Source organism: Petaurus breviceps, unplaced genomic scaffold (assembly GCF_028583685.1).
Source record: "Petaurus breviceps papuanus isolate PSGF00001 unplaced genomic scaffold, PetGlider_PUasm1.0 689, whole genome shotgun sequence".
Taxonomy (NCBI): Eukaryota; Metazoa; Chordata; class Mammalia; order Diprotodontia; family Petauridae; genus Petaurus; species Petaurus breviceps.
This window is the reverse complement of record NW_027186458.1, coordinates 7,007,339-7,022,976: the sequence shown is the minus strand read 5'-3', so window position 1 is coordinate 7,022,976 and position 15,638 is coordinate 7,007,339. Positions and strand designations below refer to the sequence as shown.

General features: G+C 48.8%; 3 protein-coding genes and 1 non-coding gene across 20 annotated transcripts in view; 2 read left to right on the top strand and 2 right to left on the bottom strand.

The window, feature by feature from the left end:
- The window catches only part of FUT10 (fucosyltransferase 10), a 217,208-nt gene extending 215,678 nt beyond the window's left edge, over positions 1-1,530 (bottom strand). For 8 of the 10 annotated variants that reach the window (XM_069104925.1, XM_069104926.1, XM_069104924.1 and 5 more), the window contains exon 1: positions 994-1,207. The gene's annotated coding sequence lies outside the window, so the exon portion shown is untranslated. Of the gene's footprint in view, positions 1-993; positions 1,208-1,403 lie in introns of those variants that run through there. The other 2 variants (XM_069104918.1, XM_069104923.1) reach the window with 2 other exon arrangements.
- Positions 1,531-1,743: 213 nt separating this feature from the next.
- Positions 1,744-13,244, top strand: LOC138174591 (endogenous retroviral envelope protein HEMO-like). 6 transcript variants are annotated; one of them, XM_069104911.1, is made up of 3 exons: positions 2,100-2,205; positions 2,324-2,388; positions 10,776-13,244. In XM_069104911.1, exon 3 carries the CDS (start codon positions 11,136-11,138, stop codon positions 12,633-12,635), a length of 1,500 nt encoding a protein of 499 aa, XP_068961012.1. In that variant the 5' UTR covers positions 2,100-2,205; positions 2,324-2,388; positions 10,776-11,135; the 3' UTR covers positions 12,636-13,244. The 6 variants fall into 6 exon arrangements, with proteins under 6 accessions (XP_068961009.1, XP_068961011.1, XP_068961014.1 ...); XM_069104908.1 differs by lacking the exons at positions 2,100-2,205; positions 2,324-2,388 and adding an exon at positions 1,744-1,868; XM_069104910.1 differs by lacking the exons at positions 2,100-2,205; positions 2,324-2,388 and adding an exon at positions 1,747-1,885.
- On the top strand, positions 2,107-2,237 carry LOC138174640 (small nucleolar RNA SNORA24). The gene has a single exon (XR_011171796.1). It is a non-coding gene; the product is annotated as a small nucleolar RNA SNORA24 (small nucleolar RNA).
- A 1,070-nt stretch (positions 13,245-14,314) lies between the features above and the next one.
- The window catches only part of PRSS12 (serine protease 12), a 68,994-nt gene continuing 67,670 nt past the window's right edge, over positions 14,315-15,638 (bottom strand). For all 3 annotated transcript variants that reach the window (XM_069104905.1, XM_069104906.1, XM_069104907.1), the window contains one exon: positions 14,315-15,095. In XM_069104905.1, the coding sequence (XP_068961006.1) occupies positions 14,788-15,095 (308 nt within the window). In that variant the 3' untranslated portion in view covers positions 14,315-14,787. The remainder of the gene's footprint in view (positions 15,096-15,638) is intronic.

The window sequence follows — 15,638 nt, the reverse complement described above, 5'->3', positions numbered from 1 at the left end:
AGGCAAAGGGCTGCACGTAAGGACCTAGAGGGTCTCGTGGGGCCCTAAAGCTCCAGGACCCGCCCCTGGGTTAAAGGCTTCGCAAACTTCAGTGAGTCCTTAAGTGCCGGCTGCTTTCTATCTCCCATGCAACAGGTTCCAAGGAGAATTTGTCCTTTCCCCATAAAGGCCACCTTCCTTGTGTCCCGACCTGGTCCTTCTCTGTCCCGCAGGCTCTGCGTTCTATGACCGGGTCCCTTTCTGGAACCCGCCACATCTGCACCTTCTGCTGATCTATGAGCTCGGGGCTCCTACATCCAGTCCCCACCTGCGACCTCCCGAGGGGGAGGAATCAGAGCCGCCCGGGCAGGACTGCAGCCTCCGCTGTAACCCCGCGTGAGCCTGCCTGGTCTGGGAGGGTCGGGGCTCATACACCCCTGAAGCTCGCGGTGAGAGGGAGCGCGATCCCGCACGGATCCTGAGCCACTCTGCACTCCATCTCCCGGACAAAGCCTGAAGGCACCGATCCCCGGCTCACCAGGAGGGTGAGGCGCGGGTTGTCCAGCCTGTGCCCCTGCCTGGCACGCTCACTCCCGCCCCGGACCCCCTCCGTGCCTCACTCTGCTGGGGGGGGGGGCTCTGCTACCCCCGGGGGCGGCGCCTCGGCCCCCCCCCCCCGGGCCCCCCGGGGGGGGGGGGGGGGGGAACTCTGCTACCTCCGGGGAGGCGGCTGGTCCCCTCTGCCCACCTCCCCCCGGGGCGGGCAGCCTGGCAGGACCCCCGCCCGGCACTAGGCACGAGGGGCCCGGGGCTGAGCGGGCTGGGGCCCCCTCCCCAGCCCCGGACGACTTGGAAGGCGAGCCCGCTCCTCGCAGGCGGAGCCTAGCACCCGCCCCACGGCGCCTACTCCGTGCAGCCGTCCCCTCCCCGCAGGCTCCCGGGGATGCGAGGCTCCCGGAACAGCGGGCGCGCCCTGCCCCCAGGAGGAGTCCCCAACAAGCCCGCGCTACCCACCTCGGGGCTTGGGGAGACGTCAGCGCGGCTCCCCGGCCCCAGCGCTCAGCCGCCGGGAGCCTCCCCTGCGTTCTCCCAGCCCCGAGCACGGCGCGAGCCCGCGTCCGCGGAGCGCCGGCCGAGGAGCAGACCGCCGAACGCTCCGCGAAGCTGCGGGGCTGACTCCAGCCGCCAGCCCTGCGCAGCCGCAGAGACTCCGCTCTCCAAGCCCCGCCCCCACGCAGCCACGGAGGCGGAGCCCCCAAGCTACGCCCCGCCCCCTCTTCGTCCCCGCGCTGCCTCAAACACACAGCAGCCTAGAAGGGCTTCTTCAAGCCATGTGCCTCCCCCCCCCTGCGCAGTCCCAGAACGAGGGCACCGATCCGTACTTCCCCCCCCCCCGTCCCCGACAGTCCGCTGAAGAAGCTCACCCAACCACGCTCCGCCCCGCCTCTTCAAGCCACTCCCTTCTACAGATTCTTCTTTTTCCCCAGCCACGCCTCCTCCCCCTATAACCCTCCAAACCACGCCCACATCACTTTCCTGCGCAGCCGCAGTGACGCTGCTCCCTAAGTCACTATCGCCCAGGCTCCGCTCTCCTGCGCAGCCTCTAAAAGTTCCAGGCCTCTTCCCTGCCCCCAAGCCCCTTCATATACGTAAAGCGACCTTTGTCCCCTCAAGCTCCGCCCACTAAAGCGAGGCCTTAAGCGGCCCCTTCCAGGATAAGCGGCTGGAGATAGGCTCGAGGTAGGCCCCGCCCTCCCCAGGCCGGAAGTACGTCACCGCGGCTATAAAACCGTGCGCGGAGGCGTGTTCGGCCTTTCTATGGCGCGAGCAGCTGGTGGCTCTTTTGCGGCCGTGCAGACTGCGGCGCTGGCCGCGTCTGGCCGACCTGGGTGAGGGAGCCGGCTGGGTACGGGGTCCGTCAGGGGCCGGTCGGGGGCGTGTGGGCGATGCGCTGGCGCGCCAGAAAGCAGGGAGGCCTCCAAGTTCTCGGGGCGGGCAGGGGCGCATGCGCCGTGAACCGCCCCCGGTCCTCCTCACGTGGCGGTGCGGGGAGCGTCCCGAGGGGGTGCAGCCTGCCCGTGGCGCCCCCCCCCACCCCCACGCCGGCCGTCCCCCCGAGGAGCGAATCTCCATGAGTCCTTGGGCCCTGCCGGCCGTGGCAGTGGCCCTTCCTAGCCATGGAAGAGCATGATCTTGCTTATTGGCAAAGCTGTCACCATCTCATTGGTATCAGGTTCTGACTTGTGCAAGTTACACGCGCGTCCGGCCTCGCGCGGGGCGTGGGCGGGGCCGTCCCATGGGCAGGCCCCGCGCGCTCACCACGAGTCTCCCCTCTCTCCCGCAGGCCCCGAGGCGCCGGCAGCGGGCAGCGGAGGGCCCCGAAGACCGCCGAAGCCGCGAGCCCCGCGGGTTAGCGGCCTTGTCCGTGCGGGGGGGGGGGGGGGGTCAGGGTCGGGATGGGCGGGGCCCTTCCTCCCCCCCGAGGCTTAGCTGCCTTCGGGAGGGCCACGGCACGTGCCCCCACGGAGGGAAGAGCTGCGCGGTTCCGAAAGCCCCCTGGGCAGGCGGAGTGAAACGCTCCGATCCGGTTTTAGAGCACCTCCTGACTAGTTTGCATTTTGTCTTTTCATCGGAAAGGTTTGTTACACGCTTGAGATGAGACTTTATCTGAGAAAAGGGCTCCCGTTTGCTGTTGGTGGTACTAGCCCCAAACCTTTGTGACTTAGCGTGATCGGCCCTTAGCTTGTTTATTCCCGAGTTCTGTCCACCAGCCTGGTGGGGGGTGCGTTCTGGGCCCCAGCTTTCTGGCGGTAAGTTTAGCCATTCCGACCTTATCTTGGCAAAGAAAGTATAAAATACTGGTCTGTTTTCGGTTTCTGCCACACCGCTTTCCCGCTTCCTGACAGCTTTCACCAGGTGAATTTTTACTCCATTTCTCAAATACAAGGTTACTATTTATGGTCGATTGCTACTGTGTATCGTTATAGCTGCTCTGTTGCACTGTTCTACCTTTTCCTAGATTACCCAGGACAAAGTAACTGTCACAACAGTTCAAGATGTGGTACTGCTCAACCTCCTTCCTTTCTTTATCATTAGTAATGCTTTTGACATTCTTTTCGTCCGAATGACATTTGTTATTTTTCTAGCTCAGTATAATTTAATTGGGGTGGCATTGAATAAATAGATGGATTTAGACGAAATCGTTTTTATTATATTGACTCTGCTGTGAACAGTTCATATTCTCCAATGATTTCAATCTGGGCTGATTTGTATAAAATGCCTTATCACTGTGCTTTCCTAGTTCCTGGTTTTGTTCTCATAGGTATGCTCCCAGCTATTTCATACTGTCTGCAGTTGTTTTTAATGGGGCGGCTTCTTGCAGGAATTTGTTGATATATAGAAATGCTGATTTGCGTGGGTTCATTATATCCTGCTATGTTGAATTGTTGGGATTTTCCAAGTATATAATCATCTGCAAAAATATAGTTTTATTACCTTATTGCCCATTCCGATTCCTTTCAGTTTCTTTTGCAATTGCCAGGAATAATGGTGACAGTGAGTATCTTTATTTAATGCCTGGTCTTACTGGGAATGCTTCTAGATTATCCCCATTACAAATAATGCTTGCTGGTAGTTTGAGGTAGATACTTCTAATAGTTTTAAGGAAAAACTAGTATTAATAGAAATGAGTTATATTTTATTGAAAAAAGCCTTTTTTATCTATTGATCTAACATTTTTCTTTTATTGATGTAATGAATTATGTTGATAATTTAACCATCCCTGCCTCCCTGGTATAAATCCCACCTGGTTACAACATTCTATTTCCTCTTATACTAATCTAGCAGCTTATATTTTTGTAATTATTCTCTTTCACTTAAATTGTTTACTGCCTTAAAATTGCTTCATCTTTATTGGTGGTTTGATTTTCTTTTTTTTTTTTTTTAATAAATCGTAGTAACCAGTGATTTGCCGATTTTGCTGGGGTTTGGGTTTTTCCCATAAAACCAACTCCAGTTTATTTATTCAGTGGTTTTGTTACATTTAGTTGATGTTTAATGGGGGATTTTTAATTTGTTTTTAAGTTTAGAGATAAAAATTTTCCTGATTACTGCTTTTGCTGCATCCTATAGGTTTTGATATTTTGTCTCTATTGTCATTCTCTTTAATGAATGTTTTTGAGTCTATGATTTGTTCTTTAACCCACTTGTTCAAGATTAGGTTGTTTAATCACCAGTTAGTTTTTAATCTATTTCCCATAGTCCTTTATCGAATATAATTTTTATTTCATTGATATCGATAAAGATGCATTTAATTTTTCTGCATTTAACTATACTTTTTATGTCCTGATATATGGTCGGTTTTTGTTAAAGGTTGATCACATACTGCTGAGGAAAAGATGCATTCCTTTCAATTCCCTTTTAGTTCTCTGCACCTGTCTTTATCTAAAATTCTATTCACCTCCTTGACGTCTTCATTATTTTTTGGTGAGATTTATCTAATTCTGAGAGGGAAAGGTTAAAATCCTCCACTATTATAAAACTTATCTATTTCTACTTGTAATTTAAATTTTCCTTTAAAAATTAGATGCTATAGCATTTGGTACATATAAATTAGTATTGATATTGCTTCATTGTCTATGGTACTTTATCAAAATGTAGTTTCCTTGTTTATTTTTTTAATTAAATTTTTTTAGCTCTGCTTTTTTTACATCAGCTGAAGCATAATAAATTCTTTGTAGCCCTTCTTTAACTCTGTGTGTATCTCATTTTTAAATATTTCTTGTAAACATATTGTCAAATGCTGATATTTAATCCATTCTGCCAGCCGATTCCTTTTTAGGGGTGGTCATCCCATTCACACTCAAAGTTATAATTCATAGTTTTGCATTTTGCTCTATCCTATTTTTCCTCCCTATTATCCTTCCCACCCGATTCCTCCTCACATGTCTGACTTATTTCTACCCACTACCTCCCTAATCTGCATGCACCCTTTTAAGAATCTCACTTAGACCCTTTTCCCTCCTATTCTGGGACCTGCCCACCTCTCTAAGAATCTCTCTTTTATCCCCCACCCTCCTACTTGATCTTCACACCCTTCTACAAGTCCCTCCCTTTTCCAGACCCCTTGCCTTCCTATTTCTTTGTAAATTTAGGAGACTTTTCTACCCTGGTATGTGTTATTCCCTCTTTAATTCCCAGATGACAGTAAGTTTCTGGGGCTTACCAGCCCTGCACCTCTCCCTCTGTTGCAGTTTATCCTTTACCTGAGATCATTCACTGCTCTATTATTACCCAGTTTAATTTTGTAGAATCCTCCTACCATCCTCAACTCCAACACAGGCCTTCTATCTGTATATCCTCCTGATTTTTCCTCAGCCTCTTATTTTTAAAGTCATTTTTCAGTTCTTCCAAGAACTCTTTGGGCTTGTGATCATTTGACATAGGAGTGAGATCTGAGTCTGAACCCAGGTTTTCTTTATCCCCATCGTGACTGTCTGCAGTTTGGTTGTTTCTCCTTTGTTCCCTTTTTCCTTGTAGCAGTCAAGTTTTAGGACTGAGGTGGTGGTTGGGGCCTCCGGCTTTAGTTTTCTGAGTTCTGTCTGGGGGCCCAACGGTGGACGTGCCTCCCTCCCCCCTACCCCGAGCTCTTGCTTCCTTCGGGGCCCTCCTGTAGCTGCAGACTTGAGCTCTCTGCTGCCCTGGAACTGAAACCAGGGACTCCACTCTTCTGCCAGGCCCTTGTCCCACTCTGCTAGCATATTCACACCGGGCATGTGCTTGTCCTCCCACAACTAAAGGACCTTCAGTCTTTTCCCTTTTTTCTCTACATTATCTCACTTGGAGACTCATCACCTCCCACAGATTCAGTTTTCTTGGCACAGATGATTCTCAGCATCCATTTACCTCAGCCCTGATCTTTGATCTCAGACTTGAAATGTCCAGAACAGCATCCATCATCTTCCTCCCCCAAATAGAAGTGTTCCCATCTTGTTATTGAGGGTCACACAGGCTCATGGCCCTAGAGGCCACCCCTGACTCCACCACAGAGATCTGGGTGCCTCTATGCAGGTCTCCATCATGCCCCCCTCTCCTGCCCAAGCTCCAGCAGCCCCTAGCACAGCCTGGCCTCTACCCAGCCTTAGTTCTGTGTGTTCTTTGCCGTGTAAACTGGCTTACTGGATGTTCTCAGACAGTTGCTTTTACATTTGCTACAATATTTCCCAGACCTGCACATGCACATGCAAACAGTGCTGGAATAATTTTTCTCTACACACGTGCTTCTTGGCTCCCCTGTCTTCAAGACAAGCTCAAGTGCCCCTTTCCTTGTTAACTCCATGTTGTGTTTCATGTTTTTACATTAGAATGTAAGCTCCCTAAGGCCTGCACTTAAGGGAGAGTGCTTTATCCTGTCCTTACATAGTGTCTATATAGTATAGACACTTAAAGGGTGGCTTCACTTGGCAGATATGTGAAGGTCTTGATGAGTGAGTGTAGCCAATGAGTTTTAAGAGAAAATGATCCCAAGTGCCTGGTAAGACTTGTCAGAATAGATTCTGCAGAGATCTTTTTGTTTTTTATAGAGGCCCTTGGTCTGAGAAGACTTAGTGTATAAGCTACCTTGACACAAATGATAAAAATTGACAATTAGCCAGTGTTAACTCCATGTGTTTGTATATACCAAGGATGAATTCAGCAGACAGCCGCTCAGTAAGAGCATGACTTTAAGTGGCCTATTTATGGGACTTTTTATCATATTCCATCCAAGACATTATGGGGGGGGGGTTAAGGATTTGAGGCTACATTTTAAAAGACAGGAAAACATTGCTGATAAACAATTATTTCCTAACAAAGAAATTTCTACCATAATAGCAAAAATTCTTGTGTCCCAGAAACATCCATCCCAAATTGATCTCACCCATTTAAAACCGTTTCAGGAAACCCTTACCTCCTCTGCTTTCCCTTCTGATCTGCCATCATGTAATTCTCCCTAAGTTTCTACCTAAGTAGGAACAGTTTGCTCTGCTCGCCTGCCACCCCCTCTCCAGCCCTTTCTTATGTCCCTCCTGTACCCATCTAGATAGTCTAGGTACTGATATGAGTGAGACCTTATCTAAAAGATAAAAGGGATTTAAGGTAATTTGGCAAAAAGTCTGTTTTTATCCCAAATGGAGAAGAAAAAAGGTTGATCATTTGCCCCTTTGTTACTGAGAAAATTGGGGTATCCAGTAAAGCGAAGTTACTCAGCCAACTGTCTTAATGTTTCTGGAATACTGCTACGTAATTCTCAGACAGTGGCAGATAATAAAATCTGGTTCCGGCAATAGGTCCATAATCTGAATTAGGAATTTTGATTGGTTTCAGATAAGAGAAAATAAGTACCCAGAGGGCAGTGATTTCCTCCTTCCCTGATTGTGGGGGAAGATAAGGTAGAAGACGAGTCAACTTGATTAAACACGGACCACAGAATATGGGCTTAGAATAGTCATATCTGTGGGTTTGATTTTTGTTTTGAAGAGCACCAGTGACCAGGGTAATGACTTGCTTGTGAAGCGGATTTGGATTTAAGTGAGGGAGAACTGCGAAGTTGTCGGCCTTGGAGCCATCTGAAGTCCAGTGGCAAGATAAAAGTCAGTCCGGCTGTCTCTTATATGTGCCCTGGTGAATATCTGTTCCCAAACATCAGAATTGCCTTGAAACTTGTCATTGGGATAAGGGTCACACAGGGAGCCAAATAGTAAACTGCCCTTCTTCAACAAGAAACTGAGAAAAAAGAAGGTACTTTAAAGGTGGTGCCATGGGTCTGGAGCCAGGAAGACCTGAATTTGAATCCGGCCTCAGACACTTCCCAATTCCATAACCCTGGCCTCATCTGTGAAATAGGGATAATTAGCACCTACCTCACATGATGTGAGGATCAAAGAAAATAAGACTGACAGTGCCTTAGAGATAACCCCATTAAACATTAAGAGTGAAGCCAGTACTTTTATCGACCTTTAGGCTCCATAACCATATCTTGTGGTCTTCTCCACAAGAGAAGATGGTCCAATCAACTCTTAAAGGGATCCCACCAAAAATTGAGGGCTGGGAACTGAATTTCTTGAGGGTTTCTTAGCCTATTGCTAAGGAAGCACGTGACACTGGATCAGTGGCCCTTTGTCTTGATTTCCTTACCTTATTTGGGCCCTTCTCTAACAAGAATCACTCCCTACACATAGAAATTTAATGGGAAGGGCTTTGTTCAAGTTAGAAACCAGAAACCTCTGCAAGTTGATACCTTTCCCCAGGGCTGGCATTTCTCAGTTCGGAATCCTGTCCGTTGAAGGCCTGGGATTCAACGCCAGGAACCCAAGTTCCCCTCTGTGTATGCCTCCTATCCAAGGTTGGGTTTTTTACCTTCAAACCCTGTTTCCTTAGATGTAAACATTAAGGAAAAGAGGCAAAGTGCTATTCCCTTGTCATGAGCGAGTGAGGCAAGAGCTTGAACTGACTGGGTCCAGAACACTTACTGTGCTACCTATCCATTGTTGTCCTTGATTTTTTTCCATCCTCCATAATCAAATGTAGGGGACCATGGGATTCCCATGAGATTCTTAGGAATTCTTTCCCAAGGAAATGAAGAAATCCTAGTGCCTTGATAGGCCGTGCTGTAGCCACCAAAGGATTCTCTTACTGATTGTACCTGCTGACATCACTGGCCCAAAAGGACTGACTATAAGGCCTCACGTCCAAGTCCTAATATGTGCAAGAGACTCACCTTGGCTTAGGAAATACCCCTTAACACCTGTAGCTTGGAGTCCCATTCTTAGGGACAGTATATCCAGGGTATTTGGGTACTATAGATGGTCAACACAGGAGTTACAAAGCTACTTTTGGCTCCATCTCTGTCCAGAAGTGTCCCATCTGCGGGTCAGGGTCCGTGAGGAAGTCTCCTGCCAAACCACATACAAGAAACCCCTCACCAATGCCACAAAGAAGCATTCTGTGCTGACTCTGGTCCCAACATGTAGCCTGTGCTACTTCTCACAAAGAAGCCCCTCACATTCAGGCACCTTTCTGATCGCTGTATTCTCTGCTGTTTGCTCTGGTCCATCATACTCATCACCTGCTTATGAGCAGGCAATTAACTCCACAATCCTCTCCTGCTTTATTTAATATGACCCTGCTGTCTCATTATGTCCAGATTATAGCTGTGTATAAAGCCACACGCTGAGCTTGTCATCCTTCCCTTTGCCAGTTCAGATTAAATCTTGACTTTTCTGTAATCTTCCTTGCAAGTGCAGTCCCCCTGCTGCCGTAGACACACCCCACATTGTTTTCATCCTACTTGCTTAGCTTCTGATCACGGCTTTGCCAAGGTGGCAGAACCTATTTCCCTAACCATGCCTGCCACCTTGTGTCTGAAGTTTCTGCTAAGATTTACACAAATTGTAAATAGACTTTTGTGACATGCTACTTCCATAGTGGGCGGGATCTGGAAAAAACATTTCCTTTTGCTGTCACCTAGTAGCCTAATGAGGCCATCCATCCACACACCCCAACCTGTGACCACTGTCCCACCTACACCAGCACACTGGATTACTTTAGCATTCCACAGCCTTTTATCCTCACTGCCATATCTTTCTTTATCCCTGGGGGACCACATCTCTTTTTTATTTGCTTTTTGGAGAGCAATTGGAGTTAAGTGACTTGCCCAAGGTCACACAGCTAGTCTTTGTGTTAAGTGTCTGAGGCCGGTTTTGAACTTAGGTCCTCCTGATTCCAGGGCCAGTGCTCTATTCACCGCGCCACATAGCTGCCCTAGGGAGACCACAGCTCTGCCCAACAGCCCACCCTTTATCTGAAACATGAGCAGTGGAAACCCACGGGTTGCATCCTCCCATCTGGCTTCATAGTCCAAACACTTCCTGCCGGTCAGTGCTCCCTTCTCTGCTGCAGTGCATTTGTGTCCTCACTAATGGGCCACATGTGAAGACGGAGGAGGGTGACTACAATATAAAAAGTTTGGTCGTGACGCTCAGAAATTTTCTGCTTCTGTTACAAAACAATGGACAACCTGAAAAGAGTTCCACAGTGGACCAGGAGAAAGGGTTCATGGAGGCATCCCTCCCTGATGAATCTACCCTTCAGAGCACTCCAGACCAATGTCACTAAAACTTCCGCATCCTTAGTGTCTGGGTATTGCCCAGTTATTGTTTTCATGTTTAATGAATGGTGGAATGTTAGCTCAGTAGAGCTGATTATTGGGGGGGGGGGGGAGAGGCAGTAGGGGTCGAGTGACTTGCCCAGGGTCACACAGCATGTCCATGTCAAATATTTGAGACCAGATTAGAAATCGAGTTCTGGCTTCAGGGCTGGTGCTCTATCCCCTGTGCCACCTAACTGTGCCTGAACTATCTCTCTTAACAGTAGCAAAGAAGTGGATCTCCATTTATTTCCAACTTTGGGATCCAACCAAAGGACCCATTTCACCTCCAGTTTTAATCACAAAGACAGTATCCTCTTAGTTCACACCTTATAGCACCCCAGTCCCCTGGACATGCCGACTGAAAGAACCTGGATGGTAAATGAGTATTGTGAAAGGTCTAATGATTCTGAAATGACTTGCAGTCCTGTGCTTGGCTTCCTTGAGGTTGTGGAGCGCCCAGGGTAGAAGATGTGCTTTGTTACCTTATGAGATAGTATTCAGAAGATCCATGCCTACTGACCTACAGCTGGGGCATGAATTGAGGGAACGATTTGAAGAAGCCGCTAACTGTATCCTGTCCTCTAACTAGAATTCTTTCTTATTTGTGCAGAAAAGTCCAGGATGCCAGGATGAAGCCTAAGACACAGCCCTCTCCCTGCATCTAATCCAGAGACCACGTCCACATCACATTCACCACTGGAAGTTCTCACTCGATCTCTGGTGGCAACGGCCCCAGTCGAGCTGTTCTGACAAGTCGAGTCGAGGCCTTAGCCAGAGGAAAGTCTGTTAGGTGTGTGGGAGCCAAGCCCAAGGCTCTGTTCTTGGATGCGCTCTCAGGAGGAATGGAGCCACTTCAGATCTCTCCTCCTTCAAAACCTGAGATGTTGGCTGCTGTATTTTCTTAATTGCTAATGGTCTTGGCATTAACCTGGTCCTGTGGCTGAACTCCAGACTAATGTAAATCTCATCTATGCCCATGATGAAGCAAGAGATGATGCCCACACTCCCCATTGTCCTCACGGTGCTCCTGCGACTTGGCCTGGCCAGTCATGCCCTTCCACAGCACCCCTTTATCACATCCATACAAAGGGCTGTCACTGCGGCAAACTTAACAGATTGTTGGGTCTGTTATAAAGTGGGTAATATGGAAAGTGAGGTTTCCCTGATCCCCATCCCAGCCCCACTATCCCACTGGATCAATGAATCCATATACGGAGTGTATTATTCTTCCTCCTATTCTAAATACCAGTATCTGTGGAAATACACAGGCCGGCCCCTCTCCCCCGAGTACGGGGAAGGACTGAGATACAAAGTGCACGTCAGCCGCTCCTTTCACACTTACCAAGTTGCCGGCCGTCCGCAGTATCGGATACAGCACCGAGGTCAGTATCCGTTGTGTATCCAGAATGACAATGGATCCGTGTACTTGGGTGATGTTCCTGAGGAGAGATGTGCCCAGACCCTGTGGTTTGACACCGATGATGGCACATGGGAAGTGGACCCGGGGTCAAATAGTGGAGGAAACCTCAAATGTGGGAAGACTTCCCCAATGACGTTCTGGGGAAAAGAGAGCTACTCCAACTTCACCATCCTGCCCCTCAATTATACCTCTGCTGGCTGGGAAAGTGAGACAAAGAGCTATCATAACGACACTTTGTATGTACTCGCCGAAGGGGGAGAGATTGTCTACACGAGCTTTAACATGTCCAGCTGCCCTGGGGAGGGATCTTTTGTGAACTTCACGCTTTTGTATCAGATGTTTGAGTCTATCCTTTGTGCCTATAATGACACCCCTTGGCACCATTTGACTCGCTCATGGAAAAATTTTGACAAGCGATGCCCTTGGTACTTTGAAGCAGGTACTCTGATGATACAAGGGAAAGAACAGTGGTCCCCAAATTCCACCTGGGCCCAGTATTCTGGTAACAGACTTACTCTGTCCCTGGCCCATGCGCCAGGGCTTTATTTCATTTGTGGTGATTATGCTTATAAGGCTTTACCGCCTGGGTGGGGAGGAACATGCGCCATAGCTTATCTAGTCCCTGATCTACAGATACACAAGACCTTGACCTCCACATCTGTCCCCAACCCGGGGAGCTTCATTAATCGGTTTCATAAGCGCACCACTAATCCTCTGGCTGAGAAACCCTCAGGCTTCCATGCTTTCGCCCGAGCCTTGTTTCCATGGCTTGGGATCTTGGAAATTGAAAAGGCAATAGTGAATATGTCTGCGGCTGTGGAAGAAGGTTTCAGCGCCACCCTCGATGCTATTTCCAACCTTCGGCTGGAGGTGGACCCCCTGTCTCAGGTGGTGGTTCAGAGTCGAATGGCATTAGACATGAAACGGGCACAGCAAGGAGGGGTCTGTGCCTTTATCAACACCATGTGTTGTTTCTATGTTGATAAAAAGAACCAGATAAGTCAGAATGTTACCAAGTGGAAAAGCTTCCTGAGCACAGACCCCGAGTAGTCCTGCCTTGGTGAGACCCCAGAGGAGCTCGGGGGAGATGGGGAGATGGTGCAGGACGCCACCAAGAGGGCCGTAGCTTCCAGGGAGAGTCCTAGGGAGTGCCTTAATGTGGAGAGCCTTAGTCAAACCCGGATCACTTCCTGTCTATGCAGTCTGCTGTCCGTCGGCTGTCATCTCTGCTATGGTGCTGAGCCTTCTACTTCTAGCACAAGGACTGCCAAAAACCAAACCCTCGGTTCTAGCTAGTGGCTCCCCTACTTAGCTTTGAATACGTTTTCCTTTTTCAGCTGGTCTCTGCAGTTACTGACCCAGCTGGTGGGTGAGATTCTCCCTGGGCCCCTCTGGACTCCAGGTTGAGAGATTCTCAGTCAATCCCTTGACTGGACCGTGAGCTCCATGAGAGGGATGCCATATACGTTTCATAGTTTCCACAGCGTCTAGCAGGGCACTCTGTACGCAGTGTCTGCTTAACAAGTACTGTACTGTATTGTCCAATTGTTTATTTGTTTTTTTATTGTCAGTGAGTAGTGTAAAGGGACGTACATTTTGATTTAAATACTTGTGAAACTTATAATGATTTTGTAAGTAAAAAGTTGTTTTAAAAATGAATCATTTTCACTCTTATTCATAAGATTGGGTTTAGAACTGGCAGGGACCTTACAGGTTACCCAGTCCTTTCAAGTCTGCCATCCCTTCCCTCCCTTCCCCTACATCTCCAAATTTATAGAAGAGAAACTGTTTAAATTGCCCACAAGGAGTGAACCTGACAGAGCCAGAACACAGTTCTTCTGACTCCAGACTCAATGATTCCCTCAGCTACTTTGTATCCTGCTTATATGTGCGTAGTTAGGGAGTTCAGGGAAGCTTTTAGTCAAAATAGAGGTTACCCTTGTACATGCTGACAAGTGCTGTCCCCAGTTATTTCTGATACAGAATTGGATGTGTAATCTTTTACACATCAGTGTCTTCCTTTGGGGCCACTTAGTCACAATCCCTCGACCATCAGATTTCACAGGACGGTCTGAGGAATGTCACTAAGGAAAAGTGCTGTTATGTAGTGAGACACGCAGAGCCAAAATCAAGTCAGCATTGTAAATGCTTCAGATGCAAGGACGAGGATTGGCACCGTGGCTCGCGGCTTGAACAGCTCCCTCCAGCATTCTGGGGCTGGGTGTGCAGGCATTTCACGTATATTTTCTCTGAGGAGTTGCCGTGAATTTTGACAACTGGTTGAGTGGACACATTTTTACAAGGCTTTTGAGGCAGGAATGTGAAGTGGGGTTGAACGGTGGGTCTCCAGGCCAAGATCCTCCTTCCTCACATTTCTACAGGTTGTGAATGTGAGCTCACACAGGGCTGCTCTGCATCTTTCCCCTTCTCTCTATATTACTGGGAAGGTCCAGAATGGCCTTGAGATTTTTAGCCTTACTTAACTACATAGTAACTTGAAGGATATTAGGCAAGTTGATCTTTGATTTCGTTGGTTTAAGGAATTCCCAGGTTAGGAAATGCCTTCTCCCAGTGCAGTTTGAGGGCTTAGAGCACTGACAGGAAGGGGCTTGCCCCAGGGTCTGACAGCTGGGATGTGTCAGAAGCTGGGTTTGAACATGCATCTTCCTGCCTTCAGGGACATGTCTTCTCTGTTAGGCCACATTGGGAAGTAACAAGCAAAGGGTAGATTGTTTTCCCCATCGAATCAGAATACTTTATGTACTTTGAGTCAAAGTCACGTCAACACTAAGACACGTGTAAAAAGTCATTCCAAAATCTGGATAAATGGGTGAGGTTATACAAAGATAAGACCAGAACCCTGGTATCTTTTTCATCTTGGGGAAAATGCTGTGGAAAAAGATGTGATCATAAAGAAGGCCCAGACTGGCAAGTAGCAAGACGGGAGGGAATTCACTCCTCCCAGGTGAGACGAATTAGGTAGAACACCCCTGCCATCTTCTGCTGTCAGTGCTGAAGTGGAGGCATTCCTGGCATTGCCAACACCCCCACACCTTCTGTGGCTCTTGCCCCAACTCGATGCTAAGTGATTGTGCACAGGAATCCTGAAACAAGTACCCAGTACATTCCACCTCTGAGAAAGGGAAGTCACCGCACCAAACAGAAGAGGAGGCTGGACCAGCACCAGTCCCAGCTGAGCTCGTCACAGTTTGGTGACACTTTTTATCCAGGGTATAAAGGCTGAGACTTTGGTGTAAACACCCGGAGAGTCCTTCACGCCACAGCCGTAGCCCCAGGAAGTGACCCCATACACAGCCCAGCTGTCTCCAGGCCGCTGGCACATCAGGGGCCCACCGCTGTCTCCCTGGCAGCTGTCCACATGGTTCTGCTCCTGCAGACTTCCTGCACATAACATCCTCCCTGTGAACCGCCTCCGGTAACGCTCTTCACAAAACCTCTTGGGAAGTAAGGGGATGGCTGCTTGCTGCAGGGTCCTTGAGTAGGCTTGTCCTGCCCAGACAGACCAAACAGCAGGTTGAGTTAAGACCCGTGCTACACAGAACAGTGCTTCAGAGGTGCAGGAAGCACTGTGTGCCCATGAGAAACTTCCCTCCCCACTGGACTATTAGGATAATGACATTCCTGCCCATCTCTGTGATGTTTCTCAGTGCCAAGGGACAATGAAGCAAGTGGATCCAAGAACTGATGGGCTTTGCAGGGTGGCAGGACTCCCACTAGAAGAAGGCCTGTACAAGAGCCAGGGTTTGGATCACAGATCTACATTTGGAAGCCCATTCAGTCTCCTTGTTTGACAGACAAGGCACTGAATCTCCCAGGGGGACATCATAATAAGCAGGAGAGGGAAGATTCAAACCCAGCTCCTTTGGTTCAAGAGCCAGCCATGTACCACGACCCCCCCCCCCCCCCCCCCCCCCCCCACACCAAAAACAAAAAAAAATACAAACCTCTTTTTTTTGTCACGAAATGACACCCCACAACCCCCCCCACACAAACAAACAAAAACCACCACAACAGATAGAAAGGACGTTGCAA